General features: G+C 55.7%; 1 protein-coding gene across 2 annotated transcripts in view; it reads right to left on the bottom strand.

Moving 5' to 3' along the window:
* The window catches only part of Rab31 (RAB31, member RAS oncogene family), a 104,710-nt gene that overhangs the window by 32,966 nt on the left and 51,921 nt on the right, over nucleotides 1-19,823 (bottom strand). For both annotated transcript variants that reach the window (XM_047526669.1, XM_047526670.1), the window contains exon 3: nucleotides 17,164-17,245. In XM_047526669.1, coding sequence (XP_047382625.1) covers nucleotides 17,164-17,245 — 82 coding nt within the window. The remainder of the gene's footprint in view (nucleotides 1-17,163; nucleotides 17,246-19,823) is intronic.

Here is a 19,823-nt window from a genome sequence, read left to right as displayed (position 1 = left end):
GCTCTGCGCCATGTCCTGGCCTGAATGTCCACACCCCCCAACACACACACGGAACCCTGGCTCCCCATCCACGGCACCTGGGAGACCCGGGGGCTGGAGCAGCCCTGGGGACACCCAGGAGGGGGCCAGTGGCCTCCAATGAGGAGGCAGAGACCAGGCCTCCCTCCCCCTACCACGTGGGCTGCAGCTGTGCCTGACCAGAGGGCGCCTTGCCAGCCACCGCATCCGCCCACACCTCTCCCCAGCCTCCAGAGCCCTGAGGATGAACACTTGTCACGTAAGCCACAGGTCTGGGGCATGTCGTTACAGCCGCCAGCGCTGACGAAGACGCACGCGTACCACAGGAGGTTCCACACTGCCCCGCCGCTGGGGAGACGCAGTCTCGGCAGCACGTGGACAAGCCTTGGGGAGCGTGTGCAGTGACCCCTGCTCCCCCAGACCTGCCAGTGGGTTCCCAGCGACCTCCACCTGTTCCCAACAGACGTGGTGGAGTCTAAATTTCCTCAACAATTGCAAGTAAAAATGGGTTTTGAAGGGAGGGAGTGGGAGGAAAGGAAGGGAGGAGGGTCCCGAAGCTCTGCGGGCAGATGACAAGCCGTCACCGTCCGGTCACTTCCACGGGACGCTTCCCAGGGAGCCACCTCGCCCGGGGGGACAGCGAGGTCTAGGGATGTGAGGCACAGGAGCACCTTCCCCTTCACGGGGAAGGCTGCCAGGGACTCATGGGAGGGCGGGAAGGACGCAGGCCACCCCTGCCCACCTCGCTCCACGTGAGCTCCACCCTGGCAGGAAGCCCCGCAGCCTCTGCGGCATCAGAAAAGGGTCAGGGACAGGAGCAGCCCAGGACGCCAAGGAGCAGCCCGGTGCTGGCCCTGGCCTTGCCGGCTCCTCCGTCCAACAAGCATCACCCCCAAACTCTCCAGAGGAGGCCACCGTCTGCCGCATGCCTTTGCAGGCCAGCTGACGCCATCGAGGTGTCCGCTTGTCTGCCCTGGGCCGTCCGCCCCTCACCCACCAGAACAGCGTGCCTGCCCCCGGGGACCTGGAAACAGTCCCACTTTGCTGGGGGCAGGGAAACCATCAAGTGTCCTTCCAGCCCAGCCAGACGAAAGGCCCACTGCTGTCCACACAGCCTCCAGCTCAGGAAGCAGCCGGCACACACTTCATTTCTCACAAGCCCAGACACTTGCGTCTCAAGCAGAGGACAAGGGCGGCCGAGGTCTGAGGCTCCCTTCTGGCCCCCATGCGGCGAGCAGGATCTCCAACGGGCAGCGGCGGGCAGGTCTCATGAATGATTGAAAAGAAGGGGACACAGGAGGCATTACTCATTCTTTCCTTCCTTCAAACGGAATCACTTTGAAATAAATCTGTTGGTCCAGCCACTTAGAGGCTTTATTGCTGCAGACTTGGGGGTTTTAATGAGTTAAAAGTTCACATCTCACTTCCCAAACTCAATAATGCTTTGACCAAAAGGGTAATGTTTGTAGAGGACAAAAAGATAAATCACTCCTAGCAACTCTGTCCTCATACAAACAGAAAACAGATGCTCCGCAGCCAGCCTCCACGCTCAGCGACACCAGGCGAGGTCCGTGGGGTCAGGACTAGGGCCCAGGGGACGCTCGCAGAAAGACTGCTAGGAATGGAGCTCAGAATCCCAGGAGGCCGACAGAGCTTTATTTTAAAACCTCATTGAAAGGATGTTTGAAAAATCAACAATAAATAGGTGTCAATTCAAAATCCCTTCCTCCCCAGCTACCCAACGACTGGCCTAGAAGACCAGACTCCAGGGCTCAGGCAACTTCCTGGTGCCACTTAGTGGTTCAGAAGCGGCAGAGGGAATTGTGAAGCACCAGTGCACGTGCTCAAGAGTGGGCTGTTCACGGCCTCGGCGTGACTGGCCCTGTGGCTTTTAACCGCAGGTGTCCAGCACAAGGAGGAAGGGGTCTGCCAGGGGTGTCCACCTGCAAGGTGGAAGGGCAGCAGCTCAAGCACCTGAGCGTCTTAGTGCCCACAGATGGCCACTGCCAGCTTTGCATGGCTTCATGAGCAGCTCCAAAAGCAAAAGGGTTTATTCTGGCGTGCATTCTGGCAGTGTCAGTCCCGAGGGACTGTCCCCACCGCTCTGGGCCTGGGTGAGGTCGCACATCATGGTGAAGCGCGAGGAAGGGTAACGCTGCTCAGCTGTGCAAAAGACAGGAAGAGCGAGGGACCAGGCCCCCCTGCCCACCAAGGGCACAGCCCCAGCAACCCGAAAAACCTCCCACAGGCCCCACCTCCTCCCAAGAGCACCCCCTGGGGACCAAGTCTCCAACACAGGGCGCTGGGGATACTCCTGACCCACCTCCAGCAGAGGCAGAGGACAGAGGGGCACGGCCCCATAAGCGGTCACACACTGACTCAGCAATTCCGCCTCTTGAGGAAACAGTCACTCACAAGGTCACCGTGACTCACTCTCCTCGCCAGTCATGATGAAAAACTGGAAGCGATCTCAGTGTCTCGCCATGGGGGGGGGGGGGTGTGGAAACGTGATTTCGGTTGGGCCACAGCACGGAACATCAGACGGCAATTAAGCCCAAGCGTTTGGAAAACGTTCAATGGCAGGTGGGGACCCTGAGGAACACTTCGGGTGCTTTTTGGGAAAAAGGTTTCCTGGCAAAATCAGCTTGAGGAACACGAGAGAGACAGAGACGCAGTCCTGCTTCCCAGGAGGTTTACGAGGTATTATTAGAACATTAAAGGCCTGGAACGTTCTACAGTAAAGGAGACTGTTTGTCTTGGTTTTAACTCCTGATTTCCCGTAATTCCTTTACCTGCTTCAGGGAGTCCACGTTAACATCCAGGAACCTGCAGTGCTCAGAACCACCTCAGAGCCCACGACAGAGAGAGGCTCAGAGACAGTCCGTGGGCCTGGCCAGCCCTACCCTGGTTTTCAAACCTTGTTAAATGGAAATGGGGTCAGCAATGACAGGTCTCCAGTTCTGTGACAGCCTAGTCACCAGGGGGTCCCGGGCTCTGGGCACAGCCTGCTGCCGAGCTGTGCCTGTGACACACTCATGTTCCAATCCCACAGCCTGCGCGTGAGCACACGCGTGTGCGCACACACACACGCACAGACGCACACACAGGGCCCAGCCACACGGTGCAAGCGTGACTCAGGAAACCCCTCAATCCTCAGACCACCCTGTCCGCTTGAGACAAAAATCCTCAGATGCAGGTTGTGGCATCAGAAAGTTCTCAGCAGCACGATCCTGAAGTCGGGAGTGAGCAGTGGTGGAAACCAGGAAGTTTCCAAGGCGGGGCTGGGGCTGGGGATGGGCTCTGCCTCCTGGAGGAGAAGACCAGAGCAGGGCGCTCTGGCACCCAGTCCTGGACTCGGGATGGTACCGCAGCAGGCCTTCCAGAGAGCACCCTGTCCCGGTGGGAGACCAGCGGGAGTCAGCACTTGCTCTGCCACCTGCTGGGTCGGCCTCAGGTGCCACTCAATCAGAAGCCCTCCCCCTCCCCCACCCAAGGCTGCAGTCCAGAAGCCCAAGGGCCAGGGAATCAGAGAGGGAAGCAGGAGAGGAGATTCCAGACATTCCAGCATTCTCTCCAGCAAAAGCTGAATGGAAAAGCACATCCCCAGTGTTTCCTCCTGGGCTATTCCAGCGCCTTCCATTCTCACACCACCCTCCCTTCACAGAAAAGCAGAGTGCAGGTCCACAGGCTGCCCGGATGGCCCAGACCCGCCACCAAGGACACAAACAGAAGCGTCAGGGCGACGAGAGACCCAGTCCCTGCAGTGGCTGCTTCTGGTGATGTCCACAATAGCGACCCACCTGGCTCTGCTATTTCTGAATTGCTCAAGAAGTTTTAGCCTGATAGGAGACTTGTGCAATGACAGATGACTTTTTTCTTTCTTTCCTAATCACGGAAGTCAAAGAGCTTCCTCAGCATGCAGGCTCCACAGGGAGAAGCAAAGTCCCAGGAGGAACAGGGTTTTAGAGGGGTTTTTAACAGCTGGGAGCTCCTTTCTGCAGGGCAGTGTGGACCTTCTTTAGTAGGAAATGAGACAACAGGAATGCAAACATCTTTCCATGGGACAGGGCCTGGGGAGGCTTGGCTTGGCATCTTCTGAAAGGCAGTGTAATGAACTGCATGTTCCTGTCCCTACGATTAGGTGTGACACAAGCCATGGACTTGAGATTTTGTGGAAATGCACTTTCTCCTCCCTGGAGGCAGTGGGCTCAGCTCACCCTCCTGCCTGTCGGCAACGGGACCTTCCTGAACGTCCAGAACGCTGCCCCAGTCCTGCTGAGTCGTCCTCTTACCACGTCGCAGGCAGCTGCTGATCCGGGCATCTGCACAAAATGCTGTGGTGTGGGCACCCGCATCAGAGAAGGGTGGCCTGTGTGTCTCCCTGTCCTTCCCGCTCGGCTGGCTCCGGAGTCTCCACCCTGTGCAGCATGAGGCTCCCGCAGAGGGGAGCAGCAGGCCAGCCTCAGCCAGGACCACTTGAGGATGGAGGAGAAGGCTGCTCCCGGCCTCTCGTGGGCTCCAGCAGACGGTGGGCCAGAGCCAGCCGGTTCTGCACAGCCCGACGGGGCTCATGGTGACCTGATCACACAGATGCCACACGAGCGTGGGTCTGGGGTCCAGCAGCCCTAGAGCTGCCCCGGGGCCCTTCCTCTGCCACTGCCTCTTCTTCAAGCAGTCCCCCTCCTTGACTGGATGCAGGGCACCTGGACAGTGTGGTGGCCTCAGAACCGACTGCAGTCACCACAGGGATCCTGATCTGAACCGCTGGATTGTGATACTTGTTTACACAGAGCACAGAATGTATTTATTGTCCACTTCTTGTTGTTAAAGTTTCTGATAAACACGCCAGAAGAGAGCAGCATGTCAAGAACTTCCAGTTCTTGGTCCCCTCCTTCCAGGCCATCACCCACACAGCTGCCTCCTGGGTCCCAGCCCGCCTGCCACAGGAGGCTGTCAAGCAATCGCCTGGCGTCTGGCAATGCTCAGCAGAGTGGGTTTTCCTCGTATGTCAGTCAGATTGTGTCACTTCCTCTTTCAAAACCTTTTAGTTTACCAAGTGCAAACCCGAGCTCCACACGCAGCTCCCGGGCCTGGTCCCCCGGGGCCCCCAGGCTTCTCCTGTCCCTGCCTCCTGGCTGCTCCTGGAACACACTGCGCTCAGGCCTGACCTGCCCCTGGACACCCACGAGGCCACTCCCTCGCCGTTCCCACCTTCTCCGTGGCCACCACCCTGGGAACACGAGCCTGAGCCCTTATCTGGCCCACAGCAGGACTGCACATTTAATGACTGAGCCGTGTCCACCACCGGACAGCCCCGGGAAGGCGGCAGGGGAGACCGGCCAAGGCTCAGCGCCCTACGCGCACCGCCCGAGCACGCGGCTCTGACGCGGAGGGTCTGGACCGGAGCCAGGTCTCTCCACTCCGCGTGGCCAGCTTCTCCCCATCCTGGGGTGCGTCTCCAAAAGGGAACGTTGCTTAAACCATGAAATGGAGATACATCCGCGAACCCGCGAACCCACAGCGGGGACCCTGGGGTGTGGCTCGCAGCGCAAAGGCCGCAAGGATGCCCCTCCCTGGGCCCCGGAGCCGGCGCCATGTCATGTAGGAGGCAAGCGGGAGCTAAGGCTGCCGGTCAGCGGACCCATGTGGGGAGATGATCTTGAGGCATCGGAGGCCTTCGGTGGCGGCGTGAGACAGAGCGATCCCCAGAGGCTACTCTGCTGCCTCTGGACGGAGGGAGGGGCCCCAGGTCAGCACTGCCGGGGTCTCTGGAAAGGCCAGGCGGGTGGGCGCGGGCTCCGGCCGGGAACCCGAGGCCTTGCGACCTAGCGCTAGATAAGAAGGGCTGGGGACGTGGCTCGGGGTAGAGGCCCTGCGCTCAGTACCACAAAAAGAGCGGGAAAAGCAACCCAAGGGCACGGAGGGCCCTTCCCAGGCCCCGCCTCCGGGAGGGCGGCGGGGCCCCGCGCTCGGGTTCCACCCAGTGACGCCCATTTGGGGGTGCGCGCCTTCGCAGGGGGAAGACAGTGAGCCTAATTTTGAGGCGCTGGGTTGTGGCCATCACTGCAGCAGCAACAGGGGGACACCCAGCCGTGCTGAGGAGTTTAACAGGCCCTGCCCTCAAGACCAGGGCTTCCTCCAGGGTGCAGGGCGGAGCGCAGCCGCCTTCCTGTTCAAGAAGGAGATTCACAGGCCTCCCGGCCCTTCCTCCTGTTAGACATAAGTGCATAAAAGAAAAAAAGAAGAGGAAAGGAGGGAAAGGAAGAGAGAAAACCAAGGAGGTAAACACTTCCTAGCATTTGAGAGTCTTGGCAAGCTGCTCCAGACCATCCAAATCCTCCCTCCTGGGGTGCCGGTCAGGTGCCTGTGGTCTCCACTGGTCCTCTGAGCATCAGCGGAGTGGAATCGGGGCCTCAACCCGGGAGCAGACAAGGCCTCACAGGCACAGAGGCTGCCCTGGCACCCAGACCAAGGTGCACGAGGAGAACAGCCCTGCTGACGGGGAGGACGGTTCTCCCAGCGGGTCACTGTCACTCTGAGAACAGGCCTGTCTGGAGGACGGGTGGAGGGGACAGCCCCGGTGTCCTGAGGAATGGGGACACCCTCTGGGCTCTTCGCAGGCTTCTGCCGCTGACACGACCCTGAGGCACTCTGCACCTGGTCTTCACGCCTGGACAAGTCCTGCCTCTTCCGTCCAGCAGTGGCCTGTGGCACCCAGCAGGGCGATTCTGCACCTCCACTCCTATTCTAGACCAGATGCCTCGACCCTGGTGACACTCCTGGGGCCACATCTGTGAGCCGGCCGGCTGTCCTCTCCAGCACCTCTGCTCAGCCTTTCTTCCCAGTGTCTGCCACCAGTTCTCGAGGATCATCAAACGTCCTCAGCTGTGACCCTCTTCCAGAAAGGTGATTTCTGAGGCTTCTTCCAACAGGGGCTTGTGGGCCACAGCTGAGGAGAGCTAGTTACCTCGGGTTTCGCAACATGGACACAGTACTGTCACCCTGCCCAAGGGCCTCCTTCCGCCCTCCCTTCCCTGGGGACCACGGGGGCAGAGGAAGGGGGTGATTTCCCTCATCAGGATCCCAATTTGCAGAGCCAGATCAGCTCTCAGGAAAGGGAAGGAGTGGGGCAAAACCCATCCTCACCCGTGGCCAGCCGAAGGGGACACCATGAGGTCCCCCCTGGGGCTGCAGCAGGCTGGGAGCAGGACTCTGTGCAGCATCTGCTGCTGGTGTCCTGTGGGCCCGTCCTGCTGCAGGGCGAGCAGACCAGGCTGCACGGCGCTCACTCCGAGCTCCTGAGGGGCCCCCTCCTTCAAGGACTTTCCAAGGTCAAATTTTCCTCTGACTTTGCCAACTGCCTATGAACAGAGAGCCACTTTCTGGACAGTTGATTACGGGGCTGTGAAGAAAGAAGGGAAGCGGGCAGTTTCCTCTGATGTTTGGAGAGCCTGAACGTGGCCCGAGCACGTGCCGCCTCTGGAGCCCTGCGACTTCGGCAGGCGCCCCCAGACCCCGCCTTCTCACTGCAGCTCTGCGGGGAGCAGTCCTGGCGCTCTGACATATCTCCCGCCAGTGGCCTTTCCAAGGACGGCAGGAGACAGAGGCTGGCAGAAAGAACCAAAGGTGAACAAGAAGTCTGGCCCAAGTCCTGTGTGCTTCCATGAAATCCTCAGCTCCTGGGGGAGCAGGGAGGAAGGTACTCCCTCCCTGGTGTGGAAGGTCAAGGGTGAGGGAGCAGCTGGTGGTGCAGCACTTGCTGGCAGGTTTGAGACCCCGGTTCCATCCTCAGCACCAAAAAGAGACTAAGGAAGCTGGGGGTGCAACCACAGACGCTTGTCATGTCATTTCCTGTCTTTCCTGGGCTGCTCGGGTCCCCCAGCTGAAAGAAGAGCGCACAGGGACGGGGAGGGGTCAGGGGAGCCGGCCACAGGTTGTTGAGCGCCATGCACTCAGTAACGAGGCTGGTCCTGGGTTAGAATACGTTGCTGAAAACATGAAACCAGCTGCAAATAATCCTTTTTAAAAAGGATACATTTTTAAGCCTACTAATGTTTTGGTAAATTTTAAATGATAACCTCACAAACATAATCTTGTTTAGGGTTCTATATGACTTTACCATAGGGAACACATTTAAACAGAAAAAAGATTTAATTCTTTATTCAGATTATATTCTCTGAGATCTATATTGCATTTCCAATCTACGGGTAATTTCTAAAGAGATGAAAGACAGCTTTGCAACTTGGTTTATCACTTCAAATGTAAATGAACACTTCTAAATTAGGGAGTAGGTAACCCCAAATTCTCCCACAGATTGAACACAATCCCTATCCAAATCCCAGTTGATTTTTTTTTTTGTAAAGTTATATACAGACTGATATTAAAATTCATATGGAAATGTAAGAGGCTCAGCGTAGCCAAAACCACCTTGAGAAGAACCAAGTTGGAGAACTGCCATTTCCCAATTTCTAAGCTAACTACAAAGCCAGGACAGCCAGACAAGGTGGTGGACAGTCCAGACCAAAGAGCCAGACTGAGTCCAGCTCAGCTCAGCAAGTCAGCCGATTTCCAGCAAAGATGCCAAAGCAATTAACTGAGCAAAGAACGGTCTTTTCAACAAATCACATTGGGACAACAGAAGAGCCACGTTCAAGGAACAAAGGATCCTCTCCATTCAAGAGACACAGATGAACTCCAAATGGATGACAGAACGGAAAGAGCCGGAACTGTAACGCTGTTGGAGGAGAAAGCAGGAGTTCCTTCAGGCCTGGGGACCGGCAAAGGCAGCAGAGGCCAGAGCGAGCAGACCCAGACTGCTCACCGCCGGGAATACCAGGTGGGACGGGAGCTTGGGAACGCCACTCGGTCATTCCTCCCGACTGCCACTGAGAGCTAGGTGTGGCCCGTCAGTCCCGCCCCTGAATATGTAGGCCCAGGAGACCCAGAACAGCTCCACAAGGCTGCAGCACAGACGCACAGGCCACCCAAATGCCCGTCCCCCCTGCAGACACACTAAGGGGCAGGGGATCATCCTTCAGCCAGAAGGCAGAATCCAACACGGTGCGAGACACGTCGAACCTGGGCTGCAAGTGGTCACCTCTGCACCTGACCTCACTCAAGGTCAAAACACAGGGGTGCCAAACTGTGAACGACACTCAGACTGTGTGTGCAGTGCGTACCAGACAGAAGTGAGTTTTGTGTTAGACAGGAGCCCCCTCCCCAAGGTACCTCATTACGTGTATTCGAATACTCCAAAAGTGTTTAAAAGCCCAGATTCAGACACTTCTGGTGTCAAGTGCTTTGGGTGCATGATACTCAGCCTGATCCTCACAAGGCCACATTGCTATACCACAGAAGGAGGAGCCAGCCTGCTGCAGCGTGGACCATCCTGCACACGGTGGCAGATGAAGGGACCAGTCACAGACAGGGCAGATCCTGTGGTCCAACTCGTACAGACATATCTAGACAGAGAGCAGCCCAGGGCCCCCGGAGCACGGCGGAGTGAGTCTCACGTGTGGCAGGCTCTGTGTTCCACCCCCAGCCCACAAAAGAGAAAAGGAAGCCCCCCCCCGGGGGGGCTGGGGACCTGCAGGGAAGTTTGCAGAGATGCTGGTGTGGGAGGGGGATTCCAGCCTGCGGGACCCGGAGTGCACCAAGGCTGACCGAGACAGCTGCACATCCTGGGGCTGCACACACCCCGCGCGTGAAGCAGACAGAAGCAGGCGGCATGCGCACTGCAGCTCAGTGAAGCCCGCTTTTAAAAAAGAAGAGGTGGGTTATGCTACACCTGATAGGGCACAGACAGACGTGAGCGGGGAAACCCAGGTCAAGGGAATAATTCTGTAAAGTGGGCCCGCTTGTGCTGACCCTCACAGGCTTTCTTTTCCAAGAAGCAATATACCTGCATCCCTATTGGCCTAAGAGGACAGGCTATGTCACATTCCTCAGCAAACTGCTGGTCATCTGCAGGAGGAATCCAGACCCAAAATAACGCTGACAAGAGGGAGCCAAGGTCCCCTGAAAGGGGAGACTTTTGTAACCCTTTTTACAGACCAGATCCCAGAAGTCAGGGAGATAAGGATAATTCCTCCTAACCAGAAAATCTCTAAGACTTTACGGTTAAGAATCCAGTGAGAACCAGTCAGCAGGGGCCAAGGTGACCTAGAGTTGTCATGGCAATGGGGACTTGACAGTCTGATGTCACCCAGGTATCAGTCAAAAGTCAATAGGTAGACCTGGGTGGGATCTCTGGAAACTTCTCTGGGACGCCAATAAAACTGTAGTGCAGGAGAGGCATGTTGTCCCTCTCCTCTCTGAGAGGACCCACTCTCTCCCTTGAGAGTGTCCCCTTTCCCTTGTCTGATCCCTTCAATAAACTCATGCCTGTTACTCGGAGTGATATGCCTAAGAATCAGGGTCTGCCTCAGTTTCCCGAAGGCCCAGCCCTGCAGAACACACGCCAATGGTCAATGCAGGAACAAATATGGACGGAAGCATGTCTTGGTTAACGTGATTTCTAACCACTAAAACTCCAGGGTGGATTATCCAGAAAAGATGAGCAAGTGCAGGGTCAGCCGCACCCACGGCCAACCAGAAAAAGAGCACAGAAAGCCCCAGGCAGGAGCCAGGAGAGCCTGAACCGGCAGGAAGGGCCAGAGGAAGCAGGGAGACCTGGTACCTCCTGCATTTCGCATCTGCTAGAAGACTTCTGAGGAGCTGCCTCCTCCAGCCCAGAGTGACCAGCAAACAGACCCCCACGCACACCCAGCAGAAGCACTGCCCGCAGCCCTGAGCTCCCACAGACCCACACACACACCCAGCAGAAGCACTGCCCGCAGCCCTGAGCTCCCACAGACCCCCACACACACCCAGCAGAAGCACTGCCCGCAGCCCTGAGCTCCCACAGACCCCCACACACACCCAGCAGAAGCACTGCCCGCAGCCCTGAGCTCCCACAGACCCCCACACACACCCAGCAGAAGCACTGCCCGCAGCCCTGAGCTCCCACAGACCCCCACGCATACCCAGCAGAAGCACTGCCCGCAGCCCTGAGCTCCCACAGACCCCCACGCACACCCAGCAGAAGGAGGGCCCGCAGCCCTGAGCTCCCGTAGACCCCCACGCACACCCAGCAGAAGCACTGCCCGCAGCCCTGAGCTCCCGTAGACCCCCACGCACACCCAGCAGAAGCACTGCCCGCAGCCCTGAGCTCCCACAGACCCCCACGCACACCCAGCAGAAGGAGGGCCCGCAGTCCTGAGCTCCCACAGACCCCCACGCACACCCAGCAGAAGCACTGCCTGCAGCCCTGAGCTCCCATAGACCCCCACACACACCCAGCAGAAGGAGGGCCTGCAGCCCTGAGCTCCCATAGACCCCCACACACACCCAGCAGAAGCACTGCCTGCAGCCCTGAGCTCCCGTAGACCTCCATGCACACCCAGCAGGAGGGCCCACAGCCCTGAGCTCCCGTAGCCCTGAGCTCCCGTAGACCCCCACACACATCCAGCAGAAGGAGGGCCCGCAGCCCTGAGCTCCCATAGACCCACACACACACCCAGCAGAAGGAGGGCCTGCAGCCCTGAGCTCCCATAGACCCCCACACACACCCAGCAGAAGGAGGGCCCGTAGCCCTGAGCTCCCATAGACCCCCACGCACACCCAGCAGAAGCACTGCCTGCAGTCCTGAGCTCCCATAGACCCCCACGCACACCCAGCAGGAGGGCCCGCAGCCCTGAGCTCCCATAGACCCCCACACACACCCAGCAGAAGCACTGCCTGCAGTCCTGAGCTCCCGTAGACCCACACACACACCCAGCAGAAGCACTGCCTGCAGTCCTGAGCTCCCATAGACCCCCACACACACCCCAGCACGAGGGCCCACAGCCCTGAGCTCCCACAGAGTCCCATGCACACCCAGCAGAAGCACTGCCCGCAGCCCCGAGTTCCCACAGTACCTTTGCAATTTTTCTATAAATATGATTGCTGTACAATTAAAAGATTTAAAACAAAACGACCTCACACACACACGCAACAAGGTGCCGGTTTTCAGGATGACTGTTCTGCACTCTGAGGTCCCGTGTCTGAGACTGCACCTGGAACTCCCCAGCCTCGCTGGGTGTACTGGAGGAAAGCAGCCTACTCAGGCCACTGGGCAGCGTTCAGTTTGTTATCATTCAGCATTTCTTTCATATTCCTTGTTTCACCAATTTTTGTTAAATACCACAAGAGGACAAGAGTAGCAAATGATGTGACTTCCTATACACCTCTCCACACCCTGACCAGTTCTGCTGGACGTTGGGGGAGGCACCAGTTACACCCGTATGTGTGCTCTACAATTTCAACTTCAAAAAGCACTGTAACAGCGCCGGGGTGGTGGCTCAGTGGTACAGCACGTGAGGCACTGGGTTTGATCCTTAGCACCACATAAAAATAAATACATTAAATAAGCGTATTGGGTCCACTTACAACTCAAAATGAAACCAACCAAAAACCTCACCCGTGACGACTTGAAGAGTCTGGCTTCAGGAGCCAGCCCTGTCAGCTCCAGATGGCTGCAGAGCAGAGGGTTCTGGCTCTAATCGCAGATCTGTCCACGGGTCCACGTGGAATCCTAACAGCCCTTCCCGTGAGTCCCGGACGCGGGTGGACCCCCGGGGAGACAAGGTGAGACCTCAGTCAGGGTGAAGCCGAAGGAGATCCACCCATAATCTGGAAACCTCCCCCGCCAGGTTCTCGGCTGAACCGGATGCACCAGAACAAGAAAGCAGGCTGCAGCCTCCCCAGCCACTGGGGTCCTTGCAGAGGATGGTGGGACGGGCTCTTTCTCAGGCAGAGCAGAAGGAGCTGAGCACTTCTGGAACGCCAAGGTGGCACCTCCCACGGACGGTCATGCTGGGAAGGCCAGGGCAGCTCAGCCAGCCCCACTCCCGGGGAGGCGCTTTGCTCCGGGCAGGGCTTCTGTCACCATCAGGCCTCACCCACCTGGTTTAAATTCTGAGGAAGGACAGCAGAGGTGCAGCCGTGACCTGCCACGCGGCTCGTCACATGACCACCTTCACCAGGTCCCTCAGGGCCCAAGTTCTCCCAGACACAGGGGAGGGTGGCTGTCTATCATACTGGACGTGTGGCAAGACTTTTTAAAAGCAAGGACGACATTATCCCCAGTCTAAGCCGAAAAGTCAGGCAGGCGGGTCACAGGGCACTGGACGGGGAGACTTGAGGCGGCAGGGCAGAGGTCTGCGGCCCCATCACGCCTCCTGTCGACGGGCACGGAGGGCGGGGTGCGGCAGCCGCACCCCTCTATCCCTCTGTCCCCGGGGGCCACTCAGGTGTGGCTCCCCCTACGTAGGACGGGTGAGGCTCCTGTCCAGACGCCTCCCAAGTCGCTCTTTCCCGTCCAGCTCCCTGCAAATGTCCTTCTTTGGTGTTCTACTTAGGCAGGGGACGTGGTATTAAAGTCTCTTCACACGCACCACGGAATGACCCTCCAAAGTGGCAGAGGGCACCAAAGGAACCCGGGGCACCCCTGCCTCTCCCTGCCCTCCTGGGAAGCACGCTGAACGCACAGATCTCAAAAACGTGGAGCTGCTAACGCGCTGGATTCAGGGGGCAACTGAAAAACAGCTGACTCTACAAACGCTTTTCCAGAGGCGGGCTGCGGATTCCCGAGCAGCCACCGAGGGGACAAGACAGGAAGCCCGCAGCCGTGGCTGGTGAAGAGGGCACCGTCTGGACAGCAGGTGAGGCTGAACTGCCTCTTATACAAAGGGACAGAGGAGGATCCGTTCACATCTGCAGCGCTCAGAGGAAAAATAATACTGCAGCGGTGCACAGATCTGCACCACGACCGAAGGAGAGCCGGGCCGGGCGGGGAGCTGGGCGCCCTCGGCTGCACGGCGCCAGGCCAGCTGGACCCTCTGCTCCGCGCCTCAGCACTGAGGCTCCGGGCTGGGCTGGTCCCCTCCAAGGGCCCAGAAAGGCACCTTTACATGGTCACGCCATAAACCCAATCACCGTGGTTGTGAAATCAGGGAGGGAAGTAACAGACTTCTAGAAAGATAAGGGAAGATAACACCAGGCTCCAGTAATCGCGGAAGCCGACCTTGCAATGGGCAGGCAGCCGGGGCTTTATTTTTAGCTCAGACGTCAGGCCAGGCCGTTAGGAGCGCAGTTAAAGCCAGCAAGGAGCTGCCAAAACACCTGAAAAGCTGCCTCCCCGCCACTGCTGACTCCCAGAGAGCAGCAGACGGGCAGCCCCAGGGGAACCAGGCCAGGCCTCCCGGCTCCACTGACCAGATGACCACAGGCCTGCAGACACAGCTCACTCTCTCCACAAAACGGGACTCTGAAGACGTTCACCTGGAATTGTCACCCCAAATTAAATCCTCTTCCAGAAGCACCAGGAGAACGGCACTGTGTGGGGCCAAGCCCGGCACACAAAATCCTTTCAAGGCTGGAGGTGCAGCTCAGGGTCAGAGCACCTGCCGAGCAGGCAGCAGGCCCTGGGTGTGATAGCCAGGCTGCAAAAGGGAAAGAAGCTTTGTCACCGACGTCTGCAACCCAGAGTCAAAGTCAGGGAAAGCGGCAATTATAATAAGTAGAAATAAAATCAACTGAAAATTTTGGCAGAGTATCAAGTTTCATCAAAAGCTGTCACCCTTTCAATAGTGTATTAAAATAGGTAAGTAAATGTCACACACTGCTCAGAAATCTCTCCGTGTGACAGTGTATTATCAAATGAAAATAGTGCAGTACAAAGAACCATGATCTCACTGACAAAAAGAACACACAGAGAAACAGATGAAAAATCATCATCTAATGCCAATATTGGAACTATCTGGGTGGTGGGAGTTTGGATGAGTTTACTTTCAAACATAAGGCTTTTGTGTGGTTTTTATATCAAAACAAAACTATAATGCTCAGGTCCCAGACTGCTGGGACTCAGATTTCAGCTTTAGGTCTTACTGGTCGGGCAATTATGGACAAGTTACTTAACCTCTCTGTGCCTCAATGACCTCACCTGCAAAGGGGATTGATATCCACACCTCCTATTGCTTTTGTGGGTGCACACAGGGCTCGGAACAGCCTGTGGGAGCACAGCAGTCACAGCAGCCTCAGCCAGCAGCTGAAGCAGCAATGCTAAGCCAGCTGTTTCTACAATCAACTTATAAAGCTCTGGAAAAGCAGTTGTGAAAGCAACTATTTCATGGCCAAAAGTGAAAGAGGAGCAAGAAATCATTCTAGTTAAGTTTATACAACAATCCAAAGAAACAAACCAAAAAAACTAGCAAGGCAACTTCCAGGAACACAGAAGTCATGTGAAGAAGTGAGATTCCTAAGTAGCCTCTTCCCTTGAGTCTGGAACCTCCTTCAGGAGTCAGCACAGCAGATAATGGACAGCAGAGTTAGAGGGGCCCTGGGCAGTGACCGACTTAGAGGGGGAACAGGAAGTGGCAGTGAGAGGGACCCTGGCTATGGCTTCAGGTCTGCAAGTCTGTGTCCTCAATTTAGCAGCAAAAGGAGAGAACTGTCTAATGAGGTTAGCATTTTAGGCCAGAAGGCTTAGTCTTTAAAAAAAAAATTCTTTAATATGCCTTATCCCACAAATTCCAGAACTTTAGTTTTAAAAAGGGGATTAGTATAAAATGAAAATCATAAAAACTAAAAACTAACATGATTAATACAGAGCAGAAGATTGGGCATCGTCATGAACGCCGATTCCTCCTGGAGAGTGAAAGCAGCCTGCAGGATCACGAAGTGAACTGACTAGAACGCTGGGCGGTGGGAGCGCCGGAGAGGACAGGCGGGACATGAGCGGAGCGGGTGGGAAGTAATGCACAACAGGAAGAGGCGACAGAGCGGGCATCAGACAAGGAAGCGAGACCAACGCTCCCAGTAACCCTGGGCTCTGACACGGGTGGATCAGGCAGAAAGCTCCGGGTGAAGCCAAGGTGCTGGCCAGCTCTGCCTGTTCACCCAGCCACTCCCTCCGCTTTGGTAACATGCACTACGGTCATTAAAAAATGCCCTCTGCTGGTTTATTTCCCTTTCTTAAACCCTAAGGGCACGTGTTTTTTAACTATGATCTTCTCCGAAGATGTCTTCAGCAAAGAAAGAGAATTAAGAACAAACAGCAAGTCGACCGCTCTTCCTGGTAACTGAGCATCCACTCACCCACTTTCCAGCAAGTCAACCCAGCTTTCCCTTGGAAAACCAGGCCGCCCCACTTCCAGGGGCTGATGGCAGACCTCCCAAGGCTACTGTTACCACCTAGCCCGGCCAGCGGTGCCAAGTCTCCCGGCAGGTGGGATGAGAGGAGCTCCTCCTGCTGGGGGGGCGTGTATATGACCCCAGTCCAGCCAATGAGAACCCAGGAGTGAGAGGCGCGCTCCTCCTGCGGGAGTACGAACACAGGACCCCAGTCCAGCCAGGGAACCCGGTGCGCACGTGACCCCAGTCCAGCCAATGAGGACCCAGGAGCGAGAGGTGAGCTCCTCCTACAGGGGTGAGCATGTGACCCCAGTCCAGCCAATGAGAACCCAGGAGAGGGGCTCCTCCTACAGGGGTGAGCATATGACCCCAGTCCAGCCAGGGAACCCCGGTGTGCACGTGACTCCAGCCCAGCCAATGAGAACCCGGGGTGAGAGAAGCGCTCCTCCTATGTGACTGTGAACACGTGACCCCAGCCCAGCTACTGGAACCCTGGTGCACATGTGACCCCAGTCCAGCCAATGAGAACCCCGGGGTGAGAGGCTCGCTCCTCCTGCTGGACGTTGCCCACGTGACTCCAGCCCAGCCACTGGAACCTCCGGCAAGTTGCAGGTTGTTCTGGGTGCAGGTGCGCCCTCCTGTGGGGTGCCGAAGGTGGGGAATGCAGGTCTGGAGTGGCTTGTGGACCAACCTTGTCAAGTTTGGAGAGGAGCGAGGTGGTGCTGTCTAAAAATGAAGATAGTGGAGGACGCAGGCGTCCTGACAGGGGGGCCCCTCTGCAACTCGGGGGGGCCCTGAGGACCCGTAAGCGCCACGCAGCTTAAGTTTCCCTCTGCTTGAGTCCCTTGGCGCAGGGCTTCTGTAATTGGCAAGGCCGCCAGGGACCCTCAGAGCCCGTCTGTGTTCCCCAGAAAGCCACCTGGCAACACTCACCCGCTCCTGACCAGCAGTGTCCCAGATGAGGAACTTGTGAAGTTCATTTCCGCAAGGCACAGTTTTGGTCATGAAGGACGCCCTGAAAAGAGAGAGGACACCCCGCATTACTCGTTTCTTCAGAGACCCCAGGCCAGCGGTGGGGGTCCGCCTCAGCAGGACCAGGGCGGGGGCACAGCGCAGGAGGAGGGGTTCCGGCCTCCTGTAGTTCAAGCACGTTTCGGAACAACAGAAGGGTGCCCTCAGACTTTGCAGGAGAGCCAGCTTCAGCTGTGCCGAGATAACACTGTGCTCTGGGGCAGGAGCATGAACATGATCCTGGGCGCTCAGCACTTACTCTTGTAACAATTAAGAGTAAAAAGGAAGCTTACGTTTTGGCATGCTTGGGCTTTGACCTGGAAGTGGCACAAAAGGAAAGCTGTCTTACGTGCTGGCCCCTTCTGACATGCACCCACTGCTCCCTGCCAATAAGAAGGCCATGCCTAAACCCCAACCTGTGGGCACAGTGCAGGGGAGAGGTGGGTAGCTTAAAAAATTTATGTTTTCTCTGTTAAAAAGAGGGGGAGGATTTTAAAGTCCTTAGATGATGAAACACTTGCTGTTTTCTTCTTTGCATATTCTCTCTTACAGGTTTTCTTTGTGCTCAGGATAGGGTAAAAATTCAATATTTATTAGCCTTGACCCTTCTGTGAGCCAAAATTTCTCATTCAAAAAATACCAAGCAACCAGGTAACACGGTGCACCCCTATCAACCTGGCAACTTGGGAGGCTGAGGCAAGAGGATCACAAGTTGGAGGCCAGCCTTAGCAACTTAGCAAGACGTCCCAAAAAATAAATAAATAAAAAGGTCTGGGGTATAGCTCAGTGATAGAGCACCCCAGGTTTGATCCTTAGTATTCCTCCCACCTCAAATAGCAAGCATCCCCAGTAGCGGGACAACCTAACATGAGGCTCTTCCCAAAGCGAGGGAATAACAAATACTCATCTACCTCTGGTCAACAGTGTTTAATCCGAATTCAATCACAAGAGGGAACCATCAGGCCGCTGGAGTATGGGAACTCTAATAAGACACCTGGCCTAGACCCTTGAATAAGTCAATGCTGCGAAGAGCAAGCAAGACAAAGAGGCAGGGAACATCTTCTAGACTCTAGGTGGAGAGGAAAGGGGCAAAACAACAAATGCAGCACATGAACTGGACTGTATCCTGGATTAGGGAGAAACAGCTGTAAAAGTATTTAAAGGGCAGCTGGAGAGGGGCTGGGAGCAGAGCTCGGAGGTAGACAGCTGGCCTGTTATGCACCAGGTTCTGGGTTTGGTCCCCAGAACTTCAAAGAATAAAAAATAAAAATAAGGACAACTGGAGAAATTGAGATTTGGGCTAGCTGTGAAACATCACCATTGGATCAGCTTAGAGTTTGAGGTCTGATCGTACGTCCTCGTTACGGTCTGATCCTCGGGAGATGCGGCCTGGGGTCTTCAGGGGTACAGAATCAGGAGATCTCCCCCTGTGACCTCAGCCCCAGCTGGCCAGAGCCCAGTTTCACCCCCATCAGGACTCAGCACAGCAGGGGTTCCCCACGGACGTGGAATTCCCACACAGTCGCGATCGACCAGGACACAGCAAAGGTCGAGGTCCTAGTTCTCAACCTACCCTTGCACTGAGTGGAAGTTCTAGTGTTTTTCTAAGTGATGTGATCCAGTGATACCAAAATCACGTCTTCTCCTTTACTTGTTTAAAAGTGTTTAAAATAGACGTTCCAGACTGCTGGTGAAAGTAAACATATTCCAAAAGTGGATCCTTATTTTTCCACTAAAAAAGCCATGTGTAAACTTCAAAAACGATTCTAAACACAAAGAAGGAAATAAAAACTCTCATTTCCACCCAGCCGGTTATTGCTAACAAGACAGCAATGTCCTTCCCAGGTTTCATACAACTTTCACCCCAAATGGAGCACATTCTGTATGACGTTGGTTCCCCACTGATATTTCATAGATAGCTCTCCATTCCATGAATACAAGTCAACGTAATGACTGGCAAGACAGAGAGCTGAATCCACATTATGGATCCACTCAGGAGCCGGGATGGACATTTGTGAGGCCTATCTTTCACTGCTATGCCAGAGACTGAATGAGCTGCCTTATCCGTGCATCTCTAGTTCACAGCCTCTGCCCACTTTCCGGCTGGGATGCTCATCCTTTGCTTACTCATCTTTCAGGTATTTTATATTAACCTTTTGTAATCATGTGCTTTAAACAGTGTTTTTCCAGTTATACATTTGCCCTTTAACACTGCTCATGGATTGTTTTCCCATAAAAGCATTGGAAGCTTTTATGTTCACAACTCTATCAACGTTTTTATTTTTGCTTTTACTTTGATATAAGGCAGAGATTTTTATTTATTGTTCAGTGTAGTCTAGCATCTGGGATAAAATATCAATCTTGCCCTTCCAAAGTTCTCCTCAGGCTTAGAAAACCAGGCTCATGCCTTTGAAATCTTACCATCACAGACTTTTAGAACTGAAAAATTTTAAAAAGCATAAAATATCCAGTCCACTCCTTCCATCCAGATAAAGATGAGGAAAGGTCTAAGAAACCAAGACTGCCTCTCCCCTGGACGAGTCTGATGGCACCATGAGGCTCAGAATCCAGAGGCCCAGCAC

Source organism: Sciurus carolinensis, chromosome 15 (genome assembly GCF_902686445.1).
Source record: "Sciurus carolinensis chromosome 15, mSciCar1.2, whole genome shotgun sequence".
NCBI classification, from domain to species: domain Eukaryota; kingdom Metazoa; phylum Chordata; class Mammalia; order Rodentia; family Sciuridae; genus Sciurus; species Sciurus carolinensis.
The sequence above is the reverse complement of the archived record's forward strand: the minus strand, read 5'-3'. Positions and strand labels throughout refer to the sequence as shown.